This window comes from Clinocottus analis, unplaced genomic scaffold (genome assembly GCF_023055335.1).
Source record: "Clinocottus analis isolate CAN_PGR_092001 unplaced genomic scaffold, fCliAna1.0.p SCAF_14, whole genome shotgun sequence".
In the NCBI taxonomy this organism is placed as follows: Eukaryota; Metazoa; Chordata; class Actinopteri; order Perciformes; family Cottidae; genus Clinocottus; species Clinocottus analis.
This window is the reverse complement of record NW_027175865.1, coordinates 15,484,460-15,498,195: the sequence shown is the minus strand read 5'-3', so window position 1 is coordinate 15,498,195 and position 13,736 is coordinate 15,484,460. Positions and strand designations below refer to the sequence as shown.

The following is a 13,736-nucleotide window of genomic DNA, read 5'->3' as shown; positions in this document are numbered from 1 at the left end:
TAATGACGCATCATCAGCCACCGGTCCTTCACTCAACATGGCGTTCGCATGAACTCCCTCTGTCTCACCCCCTCCTCTGTTCCTCCTGTTATTCCTCTCAACCTCGCAGCCCCTCTTTTCTGTTTTCCCTCCCCGCTTGTCAGTGATCGCCTCTCACTCTCTCTTCCATCTCCTTGCCTCTGCAAACACAGAGATGCAGCCCTCTCTGCTGTGTGTGTGTGTGAGAGAGAGAGAGAGGAGGCGGGAGATGATGGCTGATGAGCCTTTACCTTGTTTGAGAGGTTATTTGATTATCTCCGAGTTAGAGAAGGTGGGCGAGGAAGGAGGACGGAGGAGGGAAGGTGCAGGAGGAGAGCAGATGCGACAGAAGAGGGACTGAGGCAACTAAGGTGTGGCAGCAGGCTGTCTCTGTGAGCAGGAAGGTCTTTTTAAAAATCCATTATCGAAGGGTCTGTGTTGATTTGGGGGGTGAAACAAGCTGTTGGTGTTTGTTTTGTCATTATTTAATCCTTAATTATTCATTTGTTCTGTAGAATTCTTTTATTTTTTTAACACACATTTTCCAAATTGTGTTTTTTGTTCAAAACTCTAATATATTTAGTTTACTGTGATTCCCAACCTGGTGGTCAAGAGATTATTAGCTCTTAGTCAATGATTATCCTTCCAGCCGAGTCCCTTTTTGTCATATCTTACAGGTGCTTTGTTGTATCATTATAATGTTTCAAGACTTTTATCAATCAATTTTAGCCAAACTTCCTGCAAATTGTGTTTTTGTTATTAATTTGTGCTTTTTTGACAATGTATTTAGCACCCATTTGCAGCCTTTGCAGTTTTAATATATGTATTATAAATCCGTGGATACAAAGTTTGACTTAGGTCTTAATTTGAAGACCAACGTTGTACAGTATCACAAAACCCAAAGTCTTGGCTTTTTGTTGTGAGCTATAGGATAGTTTAACCCTTTCAGGAAGTGAATGGGGGAGTTAAGAGCAGGCTCTCTCGATCAGTGAAGGGATCAGCATCAGTCTGAAGTTGCCTTTAAGTTTTAGTTGCCTTTAAGGTGTGAATGCAATAAATGTAAATCCTGTTGAAATTAGTAACGGAGCTCATGAGCATGAAATGTGGATCAGTTTCCTCCTTAACGCCCTTTAACATCGACGACATGCACAGCAGAAACAAACTGCCGGTCGTTGTCGGAGGAACAAACTATTACATAGAGTCTCTGCTGTGGAGAGTCCTGCTGAGCACAGCGGTGAGTAACTAAAATAAACAATCCCTCATGCCTCTCTGACACCGTTTATCTCTTGTTTTCATTTCTTATTTCTCTTAAGTGCTATGTGATTACTTTGATTTAACTTGGAAGTCATCACTTTTAAGGGCCGACCAGAAGCACCGCTCCAGTGGGACAATTTAATATCTTAAAGGGCCAGCGTTTGGGATTCGGTGGGATCTAGCGGTAAGGTTGCAGATTGAAATCAGCTGAAACTTTGTGTGTCGGAGAACGACGATAGCAGACTTGAAAAAGCGACCTGCTCGCTGTTAATATTTACGGCTCAAATTTAAGGAAACGAAAAAAAACAGCAATGAGTGCCAATATATGACCTCCATGTGCTACACACTGGCCCTTTAAGGAGGTGACAGTACCAGTTTAAGGCCCTGATCAGCGATGAGAAGCAAGAGACGACAATGAGAGACAACCTTGATGACATCGGCCGCTTTTCCTCTTTTTAAAAGCCTTCTGCGGCACAAAAGAAGCGAGCAAAACGCTTCACCGTTATTAAAAACTATTTAGAAAAGCTGCCCCAGTCCGCTAAAACATATTCTGTTTGATCGGGGCCGAGGAAGAGAAGTTGGTTTTGTCAACTACATAAAATGTGTTTCGCTGCAGCAGGAGAGCGAGGAGCCGGTGGACGGAGGAGATGAGGCTCAAAACAGGAAGTTGGAGCTGGAGAAACTGGGAGGAGCCGAGTTACATAAGCGACTGGCGGAGGTCGACCCCAGGATGGCGGCCATGTTGCACCCCAATGACAAACGCAAGATAGCCAGGTGATACAGCGGGTAAACTAACTTCTGTACTAAAACGGCACAAGGAAAAGTTAGCCATTTTATTTTAGCTGTCATTAGCTATACATTAATTATAAGCTCCTAACAGCAAAATATTGCAGTGCCATTTGATTAATTAGCCGCGGCCTGTAAAGGCCCGAAGCCCCGCCCCCGCTGCTGCACAGAGAGCTACTGCCTGTTTAAGTGTTTTAATACTGAACGTGTTGCTTGTCCAAGTTGTTTAAGTCCTAGCTATACACCCGCCAAGTGGATTATATGAACTTAATGGTGGGTGATGCTGCTACAGCGCCACCTGTTGGCCAAATGGCACCAGATTCGCCGTGGTCACTCATGCATCATATCTTCACGTATCCACCAAATGTGATTGGAATAGCACAGAGCGTTGAGGAGGCATGACATCTTCTGTAACGGTCGCGCTGCCCACAGCATTTGAGCGTTGAAGGCCACTCCCCTTGGCAAAACTGTGTTCGAACCGGCGGAAAATATATGTAGACGCCAAAAGACGTATGGTTAATGTTTTCATACCATCAGATAAAAGGTTGACCTGCTGATTTTTGTCCCCGAGACTTACGGTTCAAAAGTTAAAGGCCACGGCGTAAAGTTAGTTAGCCGCATTTGTGATTGACAGGTCGCGACCTCTGCATTGCCTGGTCTGAGAGTCGTCCGTGTTTTACGTCTTACTCTTACTTACCCTGTCCTCGTCTGGTTGCAAAGAACCAAGATGGCGACGGTCAGAATGGCCGCAAAAAAACGGCGGTCCACAAACCAACGGGTGACGCCCCCTTCCTACATACCAAATACAATGTATTATGTTCTCGACTGAGCCGTTTCAATTCATTTAGAACCATTTGCCGTTGCATTGGAAAACCTAGGTCAGAGGAAAATGCCCTTTCTGATATTGGAATTAAAAGTGTCTCCTGTGTGTGTGTGTGTGTGTGTGTGTGTGTGTTAGGAGTTCAAGATATTGTTGAGTTATCTCATGTTTTATTCGAGAGGCTCCGTCTCAGGATGACAGTCACAGTGTACGGCCTCCACCGAGTCCACACTGACATGTCGAGTGCCTGTTTACACACACACACACAAACAAACACACTCTTGATGAGTAGCAGCCAGCGCACTCTGGTGAGCAGGTTAGGTTACCCTGTTCTTCTGGATGACAGGAGACGACAGGAATCATCTTTTCTTCGTAACCTGCGGGTGCAGCGAGGCGCGGCGAAAAGGGCCTGGATCTGAATCTCAACAACTGGAAAGTTAGCTTTCGCCCTCGCTGAATGTCAACAGATTTATGCTGCAAGTTGTTTTTTGTCTCTTTCATCCCCCCCTCCGTCTTGTCTTTTGAATTTATTGCTGCTGCTGTGTTAATCATTGAGACTACTGTCAAACTAGACTTTTCATTTACTCTGGATTTACTGGATGAGTGTATGTTTAACTCGTCCTCAGTTCACCCATCGAGGGCCTGACCCACACGGACTGGGATGTGAACTCAGTCTGCTGGAGATCAGAGGAATTTGTGTTTTTCTTTCGTCTTTTTTTTCTCTCGCCACAACGTCCCTGCTTGTCTGTTCGTTGTCCGCAGGAGTCTTCAAATCCACGAGGAGACGGGCGTCTCCCACAGCCGCTGGCTGGAGGAGCAGAGGGGTCAGGAGGGGGCCGACGGGCTGGGGGGCCCGCTGAGATACCCGGACCCCTGCATCTTCTGGCTGCACGCCAACATGGCCGGTGATTTCCATTTTCTTTTCCTGTTATTGCCCGTTGCTACAGGAGCTCGGGCGCAGCTTGATTTAAGGTTTTTTGGTCTTGTCTCTTTTTTTTTTTTCTTTTTTTTTTTTGCTGGTGTTTTAGCTCTCCCTCCCTGTTCACCCCCGCAGCTCTAGACAAGCGGTTGGACGCTCGCGTCGATGACATGCTGTCTGCTGGACTCATCGAGGAGCTCAGAGACTTCCACGTCCGCTACAACCAGCAGAGAGTCCAGGACGACAGGTAACGAACAGGTCCACGATCCTGAAGCTGCACAATCAACCCCATCGAGAGATATTATGTTTTAAGTGCTGTCAAATGTTTTCCCATTTCAATATGAAACAATAAAAAAAGACACGTTGAGAGTCCAATGTGTGCTACAGCAACGTCTTACAGCAACGTCATCGTTCTCACAGCAGCTACTTGCAAATCCAATTCTGTTTACATTTTCTGAAACACATTACATGTACGTGAAGGCTCGCTATCGGTGCTCAAAGTGGGAAAAAACAAGTGCCTGTACTCCCCATACTGTCCATAAAAGATGCGAGGAGATGTTGCAGGAAGTAAGGGTGTAAGGGGCCAGTGGCCACCCCAACTTTACGCCACTGTCCCACATCAGAGAGTACAAGAAGACAAGGTGCAAAAAGTCGCGCTACCTGACCAACGGCCGCGTGAGAAGGCTTGAGGTTTAACTGCAATCTAAATGTTATGACATATTATGTCACTGCTATTACAATGAACTTAATCTGACACTAATGATAGTGTAATTAATTTACCGTGCCTAGTAATCTGGCTCGTCGACAACACAGTCACTCCCCACACAGTCCTGCTTATAGCGCGCTAATGGCGCTAACTGCTTACTGCGCTAATGGCTAACAGAGCTTACTTTGACTTTATTATGAAATAATCAGTATTGGGCAAAGGTGAAATATTAACATACGTTAGCATAATGGGTTCAAATTTAATTTTGTAGAAATAAACTAAAGTACGTGTTTCACAGGAATATTAGAGATGGATGTACGACTTGTTTAAGTTTCCAACACTAGCTCTAAGCAGCTTGTAATACATATTGAAAATGACTCAAGAAGCAATTATTCAAATGCGCTCATTTATTTCCTAATCATTTGAATCGTGTTCTTTTTTAAAATGCAAAAAACCACTAGAGATGACTACAACAAAGTGAAAGTAAAACATTTCCATGTATTTAGTTTTATGAGGAAAAGTCTCTCGCCTTGCAGTCAGTGACGAGAGTGAGAAGGAAAGCGTGCACCAGCAACGTGGCTACTGAGCGTGAAGCCGCCGCCTCTCGAGCTTTCATCACGCGATCTTGAACTTGTCGCACAGACATCCAGTCTGTCACCACGGCCAGAGGAGGGAAGGGAACTCGGTCGAGAAGCTGTCCACTTATTTATTTATTCCTCCCTCCTCCCTCTGACAGGTCACTCTGCTCTGTTGGCCGTCGCTTCCCAAAAGCCTGCAGACCGATTTTGTAAATCCAGACCGTGCTGTTTTGCGGGTTTAGTTCAGATGGGACTGATATTTCTCCAGGATGTCCAGCGATTATTAATAATTGCAGAGATAAGCACCCTCCGTAGGACATAAGCACCGACAGGGGAGTCTGGTGTTCGCCTGCTAATTACCTCACTGAGTGGATGTCGCGGTGCCTCTGGAACAGATGACTCACGGCGACTGTGTCGTCTGCTCAAGATGCTGCTGGACGATAACGTTAATATAATTGATAATTTGTCTCGCACACAATTGCCAAGTTGTCCCTGACATTTCTCTTATTTCCTTCACGGCAACCTCGTGACCGGTAACACACACGGGATCCCTTTCAGTGTGTGGAATCACCGTTTCCTGCGCTCGCCAGCGGGGATGCGTGGAGGTCACCGCCACGCGCGACTTTAGCATTTGATTGGTATTTTATCGCGACGGCGGTACCAAACTTACAGAAGATGCCCCCCCACCCATCCTCCTTGCCCCCCCCACCCCCACCCCCTCACGTTTGAATGAGTAACTCTGTATGCGGCAGGAAGTGTGTGTAAATATGTATGTGGGCTTCTCAAGCGTCGGTCTTGGCAGCAGATATTGATATTGTACGTGTGTGATGGGGTGTGGCTGTGTGTGTGTGTGTGTGTGTGTGTGTTTGTGTGTGTGTGTGTGTGTGTGTGCGTGTGGGGGGGTTGATGCATTGCTGGAACGGGCCCAAGGAAGCTGCCAATTTTCTTCTTTCATCCCTCCTTTCTTTCATCACCCCATCCCACCTCTTGCCCCCCTCCTCCTCATCCTTCTCCTCCTCCTCCTCCTCCTCCTCCTCCTCCTCCTCCTCCCTGTCTTCCTCCATCTATTCACCACTATTGCCCTCTCAGCAATCTGATCGCCCGAGCACTTTACCTCCCCCACCCTCCTCTGGTTCTCTGTCTTTCTCTCCTTTGCCCTCTCGTCTCCATACAGCTGGCTGCTGTGGCCAGACATCAAGGTCAAATATCTCCCTCCCTTCCTCTGTCTCTCCATTTTCTCCCTCCATTGACTCCACATTTCCTGTGCTCTGTTGCTATTCTCAAATTTCTGTCTCTGCCCGTCTAGCCGGATTTATTTTTGTTATTTCCTCCTCTTGTTTCGGTTACAAGTGTAAGTTGCAGACTAAAAATGGTACAGTTGTTCAAAAGGGCTCTACAAAGAGCAAACATTTGATAAAAGTAAATCTATAAGTCGCTTGAGAGGAAAGTTTAGTGTGATGACTTGAATATTCGTCATCTGCCAAAACGTCACGTCCATGACGCGATTTGAAAAAACCAAGAAAGATCATTTACTGTGCAGATCGTTGTACAACTGTAAAATAATTGCAATTGCTTTATAATTTTAAACGGTGCCCTTTTCTTTTAATTAAGGCCTACGGGAAAGCGGCAGAAACACTTAATGAAATTGCAGTTTTATGGTACTTTTAGTATTTATTGGTGATACAAACTGGGATATGAGGAGATAACGGGCTCTAAATATAATCAAACTCGTTGGGCAGTGCAGGATATTGACGATAGGACAGCGTGATATGATTTTGAAGCCAGGCTTCAAACTGAGCAAGGATCTTCATGATGTGCATGAGAAATGAGTCAAAAGTGAGATTTTAGGGTTTCATTAAAAAAAAAGACATGAATGAGGAAATTTGCACCTCCTCTCATAATAAACACAACCTTCTGTAGAGCTTCAGAAATAAACGCTGTAAACACAGAAAACACTCCTGCGTGCCACTTTAAACAGGAGCCGACTTGACCCGTGAACCGTTGAGGGAAAAAATTATAGACAATTGTGGCGGTACAAAGACAAATCGAAATGAACACATTTGTGGAGCTATTACTCAGATCTAAAATGGGCAGCAATGCTCAAATTAAGGTGACGTGGATGGAAATATTCTGCCTTTACCGGATGTCGCTCCGTAGTTCCTCCTGGATTCACGCTCACAGTTTGAAACGCACGGTTAACGTTGTGGATTGAAACAAAAACTCAAGAGAAACGCAACAACACTACTTGATTATGTTTCACACGTAGTTAACACATCGTTTTGTTGTGTTGAACATACTTTTCCGGAGACAGGGGCCACCGGGTCCGGGCACCCGAGGGCCCCTCTGCCAGTGCCAGTTTTTATTTTATTTTTTTAATGTCATTCTGTCACTTTGGCCCCTGAAGGGCCTCACATCTGCTCAGACTGATATTCTTTGTTTGGGAGGGGAGGAGAGATAGAGGAGGAGAAGGTGAAATGAGTCACCACCGTGTGTCTGGAAATGTCAAGCTGGAGACGGAAATGGAAAAAAAAATGTATTGATGCATAACATTTATTATTTTATCGATGGATGAAGTTGAATCTCCTCTCCTCTATACTCTTCTTTCCTCTCTCCTCTATACTCTCCTCTACATCCTCTCCTCTATACTTTCCTTTCCTCTCCTCTAAACTTTCCTTTCCTCTCTCCTCTATACTCTCATCTACGTCCTCTCTTCTATACTCTCCTCTCCTCTACATCATCTCCTCTAAACTCTCCTCTACATCCTCTCCTCTATACTCTCCTCTCCTCTAAACTCTCATCTCCTCTACATCCTCTCCTCCATACTTTCCTTTCCTCTCCTCTAAACTCTCCTTTCCTCTTCTCTATACTCTCCTCTCTTCTCTCCTCTATACTCTCCTCTACATCCTCTCCTCTGTACTTTTCTTTCATCTCCTCTATACTCTCCTCTACATCCTCTCCTCTATACTTTCCTCTCCTCTAAACTCTCCTTTCCTCTTCTCTATACTCTCCTTTCCTCTCTCCTCTACATCCTCTCCTCTATACTTTCCTCTCCTCTATACTCTCCTTTCCTCTTCTCTATACTCTCCTTTCCTCTTCTCTATACTCTCCTTTCCTCTCTCCTCTACATCCTCTCCTCTAAACTCTCTTCTCTCCTCTACATCCTCTCCTCTATACTTTCCTTTCCTCTCCTCTACATCCTCTCCTCTGATTTCTCCAGTCAGAACTACCAACATGGGATTTTCCAGTCGATCGGCTTCAAGGAGTTTCATGACTACCTGACCGCTCCTGAAAGCAGCACCCAGCAGGAGAAAGACTCGCTGCGAGACAAAGGTCAGAGAAATACTTATATCAAAGTCACAGGGATGGATTCAGATTCACCGGTTGGTTGACTGGTTCAACCAGAAGAATCAATTTAATGACGTTTCTGCCGTCCACCCTTCATCTATAACGGCCTCCTTTAAACTCTGCAGGTATAGAAGCTTTGAAGATCGCTACGAGACGCTACGCCCGCAAACAGAATAAATGGGTCCGTAACCGCTTCCTTAAACGTGAGTAACCTTCACTGTGTGTGTGTGTGTGTGTGTGTGTGTGTCAGTCATCCCGCGGTTCCTTAGCAATCAGCACTCTCTTTAACAAGATGAGATTCATGCACTTCATTAGATGCAACGTAAGCCTCTCAGACGCGGCGTTGTGTTCCAGGGTACAGAGTTTAGTGTGTGTTTGTGTGTCTGTGTGCACAGCAGGATCGGGGGGCGCTCTCTCACTTTGAAAAACAAAATGACACGCCGTGATTTCTTTATTTTATTTCTCGCCGAAAAATACGAACATCAGCACAATTTGAGGCAACGTTACAACAGCGTGTTTTCAGCTGCTCATCGCTTTCTATCGGGAGATAAAAATGTGGCACTTTTTTGCTTCCTCACTTACCTACGGATTACATTTTGATTAAAACATGTACCGCTTTAATATTTTCACATCACTACAGGAATAATTTAACAGCAAAATGCACCTTTTTCTCTTCCATGCTGCGTCAGGTGTGATGATTGACACCATGTCCGTATGCTCGCAATTAGCGTAACACAGAGACTGGAAGCGGTAACGCATCCAGCACAGCTCTATCCAAAGGTCTCACAACCAGCACCTGCACAGCGAATCACATAGAATATATATTTTATCTGGTTATGTCATATACTGGAGCATTTTATTTCTTGTTTGGTAAACCCGTGTGATACCGTAGAGGTGATTTATACCACATTTAGATCATTAATATGGCAATTTGTGTGTGTGTGTGTGTGTGTGTGTGTTCCATACTCCAAAAGGCTGATGTTGATTTGTAAACATGACCATGTTTCCTTAGAAATAAAAAAGTATTTCATACCTTTTTATATATATATTTAAATGGTTTAAAGCACCATTCATTTGTATTTTACTGTTTTAAGATCCATCCCCGGTGTACACACCTGCAGCTCCTTCATTTGTCCAGGTGGCGATTTCCCATCCTGGTCTTCCCCCCTTGAAGTCAGACGTGTTTTAAAATGCACATAAAGGCCGAGTGTGTCTCAAACAGAAACCCGGCCTCTGTGTCCCACCAGCAGTCTGCCCTGTAGTAACCCAGCCTCCTAATCCGGTTAGGCCCAAATGGCTTAGGCCACTGCGGGCCGTAAACCTCAATTCCCCTCTTTCTGGCTCCCCGCGACACGCAGCATATGCTAACGTGCAGTCACCCGTCTGCACCTCCACTCATTCAGAATACGGCCCGACGCTAACGGACGCTAACGGACGAGATCAACCCATAAAAGTCTGAAACTCTCTGTCCCATCAAGTCTGCCAGCAAAGACTCGGTAACAAAACGCTGGTCACAACTATCGTCTATGAACGTGTCCTTGTCAGTCTTGCACTCTTTATTCAGGAATCCATTCATTAATGACTACTGTCACGTCGATACATTCATATTTTTTAGTAAATTCTCACTGTGGCAAACGAGTGCATTCATCAGGACCAGGAGAGTCTGCTTCCTACAGCTTCATGAACGGGAACACCTGGAGATGTGCTAGTTTTTGCCTTTCAGTTCTCAGCAGCAGGCACGACGACTGCTTTTTATGTTTCATTTAAATTTCAATTTATCTGCTAAATTAAAGGCCGAATAGAAGAGCCGGCAAAACCTGCAAACGGTCGTCGGGGGATAAAAATGATTTCTTTTGTCATCATGGGTCTAAGTGGGCGTTCAGACTGAAGGATCAAAGCTTTTATTTCAATGGAAACTTGTTCTTTTCGGCTCCTTTACCCCAACACACATTATTCTGGCAGCAGTCCATGTTTCCCAAATCCGCACATCTGAGCGGGGGATTAAACGTACAATTACTTTAAATACAAAAATGATATTTTCCTGTAAAAGATCTTGTTTGTGAACCAATCTCTCTGGCATCACAGCTTCACATGCTAACACTCGTTTCAGATGGGCTTATTTTGGTGTGTGTGTGTGTGTGTGTGTGTGTGTGTGTGTGTGTGTGTCGGACAGACTTGTCCTTGAGCCGGGATTGTCCTCACCCAAGGTTTTGCTCTTAAACCACCGCTCATCCCACCTTTCTGCACGTCTGCATGGTCTGTGTTCGCCTCGCTCCCTCGCTGTGACTGCTGACCTCTTTTTCTGTTTCGTCTGAGCCCCACACACACACACACACACACACACACACACACACACACACACACACACACACAAATGCCAGCGGGCCTCAGCTGAGCAGGCTAATCTCTTGAAGCATTACAGAGATGCCGGGAATTTGCCCCGACCACACAAAGTCAGGCAACGGGGTCACCGGGGGCTGCGAAGAAACAACCCGAGCGCACAGAGACTAGTGGGTCAAAGGGAAAGACAAACTGGACGTGACAGAAGGCCTCAGTCAGGCAAGCGAGTCGGTGAGAGAGGAGCTAGGAAATTACCCCAAAAGCAGCATGTAAATATACAGAAAAACACTAAATTGCGTGACTCAAAGGCACAAGTTTAACCTAGTTTTCCAGTTCACAGAATTTCAGCAGCGCCTGCCGGCGAGGGAGCAGGTGGGCGTTCGGTGTCTTAAATACTTTTCATTAGGATACGTGCTTCTGGATGGACTCAACTTTGGTTGCTGTGGGGATTTAAGCAGCAGGTCAGCCAGTGCAAATTAAATTAAGCTTAATTTGTCTTGCCTTTTTAAGTGCATCTGTGTGTGGGTCTCCGCTTAAAGAAAGTGTGCGTGTGTGTGTGTGTGTGTGTGTGTGTGTGTGTGTGTGTGTGTGTGTGTGTGTGTGTGTGTGTGTGGGTGGTTAAAGGGGGATGGTTAATTAGTAGATTTAATTACCTTTAAAGAAAATTGTAATTTGAGGTTATATTAATGTTAATAAGTGCCACATTTTATGAGGAGGGTGCCAGTGCCCTGAAAGTTATTTATTTTATTTGTTTTAATTCCCCTGAAGACAAGCGGACACACACATAAGCGCGCACACACACACACACACACACACACACAACCAGGGTATGCAGGTGAAGTTAGGCCCGTGAGTGTTAAGTAACGGGGGTGTAGGTATCGTTTAATGCCGAGAGTGAGAGAGTGAAGGACGGAGGGAGACAGAAACGACACATGGTCGCTGGGAGATGGAGAGTGAAGGTAATCTGATACCTTCAGGGGCGACAGGTGTGCGGCGAGTTTACACACCCTTGTTTTCTGGCAAGTGCTAAGCCTCCATGTACGCATACACACAAACGCAGCCTCCTCCCCTGAGGGGGGATGAAGTGAAGCCACAAAGCCCTCTCCGTCACCGCCACCAGAGAATGACTCACAGGGTTAAAAGGAGATGCAGAGTTGGGAACGTTTCCCTCCATGCGTCGAGCAGGAAGGCTCAAGAAAGGCAGCCAGTCCAAGAGAAAGCCCCAAAAGTCTGACGAGGGATGTCATTCGTTCTTCTTTAGGGGTTTAAAACCAAATAATCACCAAATTCTGCATTTGCATTAATTTTACTTGTTAGATTTAGATGTTAATTACTACGTCTGTGCAGGATGGTTCAACACTTTCAAAGGATAATCTCGTCGTAAGAGCAAAACTATATCAGAACATCTGTTCAGAAACTCTCACAGAACCAGTGAAGTGTGATCTACGTCTCATTCAGCGAGTCTTCTGCTCACGACTTCCCAAACACCCGCATGCGTCTTTGCTAAAAACTATTTGATATCTGCGGCATAAGCGGTCTGTGTTTTCATGTTTCAGTGAAGATGCTGGTGTTTGGGAAGCAGTGAGACTTTTCTTATGCTGCACAAGTTGTGTGGGATTTTGCAAACGCATGTTTTGACATATAGTTGTTTCCCCGTTTACCTCAATTCAGTAGAACTTTTCTCCCTTTTTTGATTCTTCTGAAATATTCATTTCAATTTCATTTTGAGGGAGAAGTATTCCTTTGATAAATCTAAAGTGAACAGGAGGAAGCTCCCTAGTGGAGGGCAAAGTGAAAGCACAGTACAGTGGTTCCTCCAGTCGTTGCCCACCGAACAGCCGGATGAAAGGAATCCTCAATTTGGCCGAAACATCCCTGACATGCACTTGACCTGCTGCGGAAATGTCAAAATGGGAACAACCGATAACGAAGGAGGTGAGGGGAGACAAAACGTGGAAGAGGAACTTCACGGAAAGAGGAAGGAGGCTGTTGAGTGAATGGAGGCAGGTGTTGAGCTCCAGCGTGGACGACAGCCAGAGAAGCACAGCTGGGCTCTGAGCGGCCGGGAGTCCAGCTTTTCACAGCGAGGCCGACACGGGGATGACGCAGCGAAGGACTCCTGCCCGGCTTGTTGCAACAGGTGGACTACTGTTCCAACACACACACACACACACACACAACTCTGGCAAGCAGCTGCTGGGCGACAAGAGACGCTTTTTCTTGTTGGCAAAGCCAGCTCCCCTGTGTGCTTGAAAAGCAACTGTGTGTGTGTGTGTGTGTGTGTGTGTGTGTGTGTTGCTCTTTGTACCTTCTGAGTTTCTTATCAGTGGATTAGAAGGGTTAAATTTCACCAGATCCCTACACAATAATGGTGTGTGTGTGGGGGTCTGGGGGGGATGGTCCATCCAGCATCTGGCAACCCACCACACAAGATCTCCCCTTCTATTTACCAGTCTGCCCAGTGGGAGGTTGGTGCCTGCAAAAGGGAATTGTGGGAGGGCGGTGCTGTTGAAAGAGATAAAGGAACAAAGTAAGAGGTGAGAGGGGGAACAGGAGGGTGGCACGCGAGGTGAAGTATTTATTAGAGCTGCAGCTCTGCGTCTGGTACACAGGTATGCCAGGTGACGCTCGCCGCCGCCTGCCTGCCATTGTGCCGCTAACACAAAAGACTTCCCCCCTCTGAAACACACACACACAAACGCACACACAGACAGTAACCACACCAGGGAAAACCGGAGGCTTTGATTAACAGTCAGCGTCGTTTTTTTAAAGAAAACAAGCGGAAAGCAATTGGCTGGTATGAACGCACAGGCCAGACAGTGTTTGGGGATGAGTGGTTCTTCCACAGAGAAAACAATGAAACCGCGCGCTGGGAAGTGAAGCAGGTGCAGGAGGACGCTCCCGCGCTGCCAACGAGGGATCTTTGTGTTTTTGTTTTTTCGCTTTTGTCAGCAACTCCGATTGAGCAAC

At 45.9% G+C, this 13,736-nt stretch overlaps 1 protein-coding gene across 3 annotated transcripts in view; it reads left to right on the top strand.

The window, feature by feature from the left end:
- trit1 (tRNA isopentenyltransferase 1) overlaps positions 1-13,736 on the top strand; it is a 30,631-nt gene that overhangs the window by 11,711 nt on the left and 5,184 nt on the right. For 2 of the 3 annotated variants that reach the window (XM_068575545.1, XM_068575547.1), the window contains exons 3-8: positions 1,156-1,252; positions 1,889-2,046; positions 3,641-3,783; positions 3,933-4,044; positions 8,299-8,411; positions 8,552-8,629. In XM_068575545.1, coding sequence (XP_068431646.1) covers positions 1,156-1,252; positions 1,889-2,046; positions 3,641-3,783; positions 3,933-4,044; positions 8,299-8,411; positions 8,552-8,629 — 701 coding nt within the window. The remainder of the gene's footprint in view (positions 1-1,155; positions 1,253-1,888; positions 2,047-3,640; positions 3,784-3,932; positions 4,045-8,298; positions 8,412-8,551; positions 8,630-13,736) is intronic. The other variant, XM_068575546.1, reaches the window with a different exon arrangement.